The sequence below is a fragment of the Myotis davidii genome, unplaced genomic scaffold (genome assembly GCF_000327345.1).
Source record: "Myotis davidii unplaced genomic scaffold, ASM32734v1 scaffold1153, whole genome shotgun sequence".
Classification (NCBI taxonomy): Eukaryota; Metazoa; Chordata; class Mammalia; order Chiroptera; family Vespertilionidae; genus Myotis; species Myotis davidii.
This window is the reverse complement of record NW_006284619.1, coordinates 2,727-11,103: the sequence shown is the minus strand read 5'-3', so window position 1 is coordinate 11,103 and position 8,377 is coordinate 2,727. Positions and strand designations below refer to the sequence as shown.

The window sequence follows — 8,377 nt, the reverse complement described above, 5'->3', positions numbered from 1 at the left end:
AAGCTGTGAAGCAATGCAAGCTGCTATGGGACCTTGGGCCTTCTATTGGAAGTTCTGGGTCTCTCTGACCCAGCTACAATTTGTTAGGTAATTTTCATATTGCAAAGGGCCAGGCCTTTCATATACAAAAGCTACTGAACACAACTTGGGTGGTGCGGGGTCTCAGGGAATCAACAGGGCAGAGCAAATAGCTATGGCAGATCCTCAGTCCAGCCCTAAGAGGCCCTCCCATCTCAGTGTCCCAGTAATTGCTGCAAGCACCTCTGAGAGAAAGCCACCCTCGAGTTCCGACTGATGCCAGACTGTCCAGTTTCTCCCCATATGAGTCTGGGTCCCCAGAGACTCGCCCAGAACTGGAGTTCAGAGCAGTCGGGAGCTTGTGTCTCCCTCCCTCCTGATTGAAAAAGACAACCGCATCCTCAGTTGCCAGCCCTTTCCACGTGCGCCTCTGTACCTCTGCACTTTACTTCCACACCTCCTCTGAGTCTCAGTGTGCTTTTCTCTTTCCTTCTAGTTGTAGAATTTCCACTCAGCCAGCCTTCCTGTGGTTCTGGATGATGTCCATTTGGTCTTTTAGTTGTATTTTTGAAGTGGTTGTGGGAGGCAGCAATTTCCAGTGTTTGCCTATACCACCATCTTGTTTTCTCTCCTGGAAAAAATGTATCTATATAAAGTTTTAATACATTGTATTAGAGGTCATGGTGGTACTGTTTTACCCATAGGAATTGCTGCAAATTTACTTCTCAGTGGAAGAACCTTTCATTCCCAATATAAATTACCAATTCCATTAAATGAAACTTCAATTTCTAGACTCGATATAAAAATTGAAGTTGCTAAAACCATTAAAAAGACCCAATTCTCATTCTTGATGAATGCACCATGGCATTCAGTCATGGTATAAAGGCCATGGATAGATTACTAAGAAAATTATGAATTTGAATGTTGCATTTGGTGGGAAAGTTCTCCTTTTCAGAGGGGAATTTCCACAATGTCCTAGTGTTGTGCCACATGTTATGCGATCAGCCATAGTACAAACGAGTTTAAAGTAGTGTGATGTTTGGGGATATTTCAGAAAGTTGTCTCCTAAGACAAATGAGAGTAGAGAATTTTGCTTATAGCGAATGGTTAGTAAAACTTGGAGATGGCAAACTTGATAGCAGTTTTCATTTAGGAATGGCTATTATTGAAATCCCCCATGAAATTATTTATAATGGATCTATTATTGAAGCTACCTTTGGAAATAGTATATCTGTAGATACATTCAAAAATATATCTAAACGTGCAATTCTTTGTCCAAAAAATGATAATGTTATAAACATGTTAAAGAATTTTAAAAGAAAATATAACCCCACCAGCGTGGCTCAGTGGTTATGTACTGACCTATGAACCAGAAGACCACAGTTCAACCCCCAATCAGGACACAAGCCTGGGTCTTTGTAATGATACTAGATTTATTATCAAATTATTACAACCTAACATAATCAAAGCTGAAGTATTAACAGCATCTGCAGAAGGAGAGGTTGTTCTGATTCCAAGAATTGATTTGTCTTTATCTGACACTGGCCTCCCATTGAAATTAATTCGAAAACAGTTTCCTATGAAGCCAGCATTTCGATGACTATTAATAAATCACAAGAACAAACTCTAGACAGAGTAGGAATCTTCCTACCTCAACCCCTTTTCGGATATGGTCAGTTACATGTTGCTTTCTCTCGAGTTCAGAGAGCGTGTGATGTTAAAGTTAAGGTAGTAAATACTTCATCACAAGAGAAATTAGTAAAGCACTCTGCACGTCTTTTTACTTTTAGTGTGATATACAGGGAGATATTAAAATAAGTTAAGTCAACTTATCAGTCATTATTTGCATCAATGTTGTTTTTATTTCATGTTTCTGTTGTTGTTATATCATGTTGTTGTTTATTAATAAATTTATATATTATTTTCAAATACATTTTACTGATTTTCTTTTATCTCTGACACGTCTCTTATAGAGAGAGGGTAAATAGCAATGTTAAAAAATATTTCCTTTAATTAATTCCCTTTCAATGTGCACGAATTCATGCACTGGGCCACTAGTATGCATACATGCACAGCCAATGGACATAGACAGTGAGTGGGGAATGCCTGGGAGGGGCAGGTGTGGCATTGAGGGGGTCAATAACAAACAAACAAACTGTACATGTTTAATGCTTTCAGCAATAAAGATAAATTACAATAAGTAAATAAATAAATAAATTTTGCCACTTTCTCTAAACTCCTCCTCCGTGAGTGTCCTGAAATTTTTTTCCCGTGACACCACATAAAGTGCCTATTTCCAACCAGTGAGGGGAGAGACCCATCCTCTTCTGGTAACAAAAGGGTTCTCACTCATTCTCACATTCATTAAAATGCAGCAGAAAGTGTTTTATTGCTGTTAATGATATCTAACAAAACTTAACACAAGTCCTGAGGTTAAAATTATGGAGGTCTGGATACCTCATTGCCCTCTTCCTTATTGTCTTCCTCTGAAACACACATAGCACCGAAGCAGAAATAGATCCTATTTCTTTTTGTCCCAACTCTTGTCTGGTGTCCTTGACACTCTAATTCTCCCAATACCTTCCTTTTTTCTTCTATGGGAACCAGGGAAATCAACAAAGAAAAAGCAGAAGAGAACAGAAGGGAACCTGTACCAAGTGAGAGGCAAAATGATAAAAAAAACTTTAAACAACCTTATCTAAGTGAACAGGAACCAAATGAGAGGGAGGGTCTCCCTTCTGAGCAGGGTCACAGGCAATAATGAAGAACTTTTACTGGGCAGCATCTTTGTAGAGGCAGTTAGATACTTCCCTGCAGTGAGATTGCAGTTAGTGAGGTTAACAGGCTTTGAGCTCTGGTGGCAATGGTTCAGGCCATTCTTGCAGACAGTACTGGGCAGCTCACAGGCAGCAGCCACATTCTGGAAGAAGTCATGCAGAAAGGTGTTTTGAGGCTTACAGTGCTGAGTATAATTACTGACACCATGCATTGCCTTGTTGCATTGCAGAGGGCTTGGTTGTGTATGATGAATTTCAAAACACTGAGCCTTGGTGAGATTTTTAGGCAAAGCATTGTTGCTAGATTGGATGCTGCTGGATTTATGAATCACTTAATAAAGCCAAATTTACTCCATTGAATTTTGTTTGGTAACAGAGGGGAAGGATCACCATGAATTGGAGCCTACAAGCTTCTCAATGGCCAAAGAACTAAACATAGGACATTAGCAACAAGTAGGAAAGGAGTTTCAGTGGCTGAAATGTGTAAATTCCTGGAACCGTAAGTGGCTAAGTATGATTGCTTTTAAGATGAAAGTAAAGTGAATGATAGGAGATGAGTCCAAAGAGGTGAGCAAACATCAGATTATGTAAGAGATTATGTGCTGTACTAGAGAAAGGTGATATTTTCTATAGGATATGCATCTAGTATACACGAAAAATTCCAAAATTTGGATGGCATAGACATGCTGGTAGGGAAGAAAAAAATCTGTTTCTTTCATCCTTCTAGGTTCTCAGCTAAAGCCTCTGTTACCAAAAGCAGATTAACAAGAGAAAAACAGACAAGTAATTATCATGAATATCTCGTACATACATGAGAAAAACTCAAATGTGAGTAACTGAAAGAGGTGGCCAGCACTTGGGCACATACTATGTTCAGCTAAAACAAAGGAAGAAGAGTGTGCGAGAGGCAAGTTATGGAAAAGTGACTGTTAAATCCATGCTGACAGGAGCCAGGCCAAGAAACATTGTGAGAGTTTAAGAAAATTTATTGCATTCTCTCACAGTGGGCTGGATCCAATGTGTTGATGTCAGCAAGCAAGAGTAGGAAGGGTGAGGGTATTTCCTGTGCAGGTCAGGGTAACCAGTCCAACCCAGTGAAGGTGGGAGGCCAGATATCCCAGGTGTACTGATTAATAATGAAGATTTTTTTCAATAAATGGAGTTACACATATATTAATATACTATTATATGCTATTTTATATTTTATATGTATGCTATTTTGTCGTATTGACAACAAGCTTCCAAATGTCATATGTCAAATTTTCTGAAGATGTTAACATCATAGATATTTTTATGCTTAAAAATGTCGAATTTTGTGCCAAAAAAGGAGCATTTGCAGGAAGTTTTAATTCATTACTTTATTTTGAAGAAAAGTGCTGCTGAAAGTTATCATATACTTCGGGAAGCTTAAGGTGAACATGCTCCATCTCAAGATACTTGTGAACGCTGGTTTAGACACTTTCAAAGTGATGATTTCAATGTGAAAGACAAAGAACATCCAGGTCAACTGAAAAAGTTTGGAGACCAACAATTACAAGCATTATTGCATGACGATGCATGTCAAACTCAAAAACAACTTGCATAAAGATTAAATGTAGTTCAACAAACAATTTCCGATGTTTACAAGCAATGGGACAGATTTTAAAGGAAGGAAAATGGGTGCCACATCAACTGAACAAAAGACAAATGGAAAACAGAAAAGTCATCAGTAAAATGTTGCTTTAACGTCAAGAAAGAAAGTCGTTTTTGCATTGAACTGTGAGTGGTGATGAAAAGTGGATTTATGTTGAGAACCCCAAATGCACAAATTCATGGGTTGATCCAAGTCAACCATCAACATGGACGGCAAGGCCAAATAGCTTCAGAAAGAAGACAATGCTCTGCATTTGGTGGATCAGGAAGGTGTGGTGTATTATCAGCTTCTAAAGCCAGGTGGAACCATTAATACTGATCACTACGGAACCAGACCTTGCTCCTTCAGATTACCACTTGTTCTGATCCATGGCACATGCACTTTCTGAGCAGCACTTCAAAACGTATGAAGAAATGGAAAATTGGGTCTCTGAATGGTTTGCCTCAAAACAAGAAATATTCTATTGGGACGGTATCCACAAATTACCTGAAAGATGGGGGAAATGTGTAGCTAGCGATGGACATGACTTTGAATAAAGCACTTTTGATGGTTCTCTTGAATTATCGTGTTTTCTGCATTATTAGCCAGTACCAGTGTATATCCTCATCTAGAACACTGGAGGTCACTCTGAGAAGAGCCAGGAGCTCTTTGTGTCATACATCAAAGACAGTCTCCTGGGTACAAAGGAATGGCAAGGCCCTGGGAGTTGCAGCTAAAGAATAAAATTCAACCAAGTAAGTTTGAAGATCTAATTGGCTGTATTAAGCAATTCAGGAAATGGGCAGCACCCCATCTAGCAACTAGAAAGGTGCTTTGGTGAGTTGTACAAAATGGGAGGTTTTTATAGGCAGAAAGAAGGTGGATTACCAAGTTAATAGAGTGGATTATTTTAAGCAAGACACCTTCATTCAGGGGAAGACAGGGAGTCTTATCAGGCAGAATACCTTACTAGTGCTGATCAGGAAATTCCAAATTGAGTGGTTTACAATTCCACCTCTGGAAGAGGCTGAAATTTGGTTAGTTATTAAGTTTTAGTCTGGTGACTTGAATTAGCAAAAATGATTCACAATTTTACTCATGATTTTTCATGCCTATGATTTTTTGACTTTACAATACTGTGAAAGCAATATTCATTCAGTAGAAACTGGCTGCGCTAAGCTATGATGTTCAGTAGTGTTGAAAAGAATGGTTGAAAACAGTAACCATGTGAGGTAACAGATAGATTGATTACCTTGATTGCAGTGATTTTTCACAATGCAAATGAGTACTGAATCAGGTTGCACACCTTAAATATAAGCAATGGATATTTGCTATAATTCAAATATTTTCTGTTTGGTCCTTTCACAGGGGGTGGGGGGAAGCAGTGTTGGAGGGGAGGGGGCGCATGCGCACGCACATACACACATACTCTCACATACATACTTCCCTTTTTAGCTGCTGGTGTCTTCATACATCTCTGTTCCCCAATTTGTTTCAAAATAATCAAAGGGGAAAGGGAGGGGTATGAGAACTGTCTTTAGTAAATGACACAAATGTTTCTGTGTCATGGTCATTGATCCAATAGGTTTTAATCATGAACCAGTTTATGAGGGTATTAAGGTGTTGGTGCATGTTAAAAACTAGAAAAGAATTAAAAGAGGATGGAAGAAAAAAATCTCCACATAAATACCATAGCACCATATTCACAGATATCTGTAGTTTGAGTTCTTTATTTAAAGGAGTACATGAAAAATCTTTTAAATCAGGAAGAGTAGTCTTGATTGCTGTTGTCCCTTTCACGGATAGGCTCAGCCCTCAGGCTGGCTGACTTTGAGGCTCACTGCTGAGCATTTCATGCCAACTGTTACACACAGATGCTGACAGAACAAAATAATATAAAATAAGAGCAAACTGAAAACAACATGGGAAAAAACCAACCAACCAAAACAACAAAAGAATAAGAAAGAAAAACGAATACTAAAACACAAGAGACAGTAAACTAGAGAAGAGGCTCTGGACAGGCTTCTCAGTTGGTTGGAGCATCATCATGTGCACCAAAAGGTAGAGGGTTTGATTCCCAGTAAGGAAACATACCTACATTGCAGGTTTGATTCCAAGTTGGGATGTGAATGGGAGCGCCAGGTCCCTTGAAACATATGCTGTGCAGATGTTTCTTCCCTGCAGCGACTGTGTCAAGCAGCAAGGATGAACCAGCTTCCGGCACCTCCTAGCTTGCTCAAACTGGTTCAAGTCTCCCCCTCTGTGCAGGACGCAGAGAGGAGACCCCAGCCCCAGCACGCCTGACATACATATTCACAGATATATGCAGTTTGAGTTCTTTATTAAAGGGAAAACATGAACAATCTTTTAAATCAGGAAGAGTGAATGAGTCTTAATGATCTAGTACATGGTTAATACTCTAACTTATTACAGTGATTCAAAAGTTTGGGAAGAGAAAAAGAAAGTTCTTTGTATCATGTCTTAGTCTTATTAGATCCAAACATAACAAGGTTGCCAATTATACAGACAATTGTACAAAATGAAGTGTCATTTTGCCAGCTTATACTTCCAAATATTTAATGCTTCCCCCAACTGGTGACTTTTGAGAATGTCAAAAAGATGATACTTTCAAAACACTCCTTATGATGAAGTAGAAAAAGTCCTGGATTAGTAGCCAGTTGAAGTGGATTTGTTGCTTCAGCATTTCCACTAACTTCATGATCTTCAGCAAATCCTTTAATTTTGGGCCCTATATGTAGCCACATCAGCATCACGTGGGGGTGGTGTATTAAAATGAGATAACTGAGATGGAAGCACCTTAAAATACTTGAAATGCTATATCATATACATAATAACTAAATTCCAGAAGATAGGATCTGAGAGAGCTAAGCTGACCAGTATTATAAAAGGAAACAGAAGAGTTTTTAGAAATTTTTATTACAGAAAAGCCCAGTCCCATTATAGGGTTGTGTCTCCATTTCTCTTTGATGCATTTAACAGAATGGATTATATAGGGAAAAGGGATTAATAAGCAGAGGAGGCAGAGCCTGAGAGAGCTCAAATGCATTATTCATTGCTATTCAAGGAGCAAGTTAAAGGTCAACCACAGGACCATAACCCCTGCAAGGTAGTATCTATCCATCAAAGTGCACAGGCACCAGGGGGTTACCCTCACAGGCAATGATAACACTCTTTTTTCCTGCAGTGGCCTGATATGAGCAGTTGGGGGGCTTGGTTTTTCCTATATTTTTGCATTCTGTGATTCTTACTTCACCCTCATGGCAGTTCATTTTGCCATTCTTGCACCGGATATTGGGGGTCTTGCAGATGTTATTAATGACGCTGATGTCTTCATGGATGAAGGTGTTCAATTCCTTGCAAAAATTCAAAGTCATCCCCTGTGTTTGCATCGTCTTGTTGCAGTACCCGTTGTCACCACTTCTCACCGTAGAGTCCACATGTTGCCGCTGGAATTTTTCATATCTGGTCTCGCCATAGGAGGTCTGCACCAGCCCCAGCCCAAGCAGGGTCAGCAGTGAGAGCAGAAGCAATGAAAGGGTCTTCTGGAGAGCCATCACTGCCTTGGAGGTGCCTGGAGAGAAACCAAGGGGAAGGAGAAAGGAAGGTAACAAATGGGCACCAGAGAGAGGTGTTGAGAATGGCAAGTTGATATTTCCTCAACTCTACAGTCCACTCTTTCTTCCCCACTTCTCTGCCCACAACTTTTCTCATTACTGCTCCCCCAAAAGTTAAAAGTTTGCAAACATGATCTTCTCTGAAAGCAAGAGCTTTTCTCTTATAGAGAGATGGTGCTGTAGCCAGTACAGTGACTCAGGGCAGAGGCTGACGGGCTGGATGTCCAGGTGTATATATATGTCCTGTATGGTCAGGGTGTGAAAAGGGAGAAAAGGCAGATCTAAATGAAACTGGAGTTTTCCGTCTCTTAGGAAATTCTCTAGTCATGTGATCT

General features: G+C 39.6%; 1 protein-coding gene across 1 annotated transcript; it reads right to left on the bottom strand.

The window, feature by feature from the left end:
• Positions 1-6,719: 6,719 nt before the first annotated feature.
• On the bottom strand, positions 6,720-8,112 carry LOC102772055 (ribonuclease 4). Its single transcript, XM_015557308.1, has one exon. The coding sequence runs from the start codon at positions 7,980-7,982 to the stop codon at positions 7,542-7,544; it is 441 nt and encodes a 146-aa protein (XP_015412794.1). The 5' UTR covers positions 7,983-8,112; the 3' UTR covers positions 6,720-7,541.
• Between the last annotated feature and the right edge of the window lie 265 nt (positions 8,113-8,377).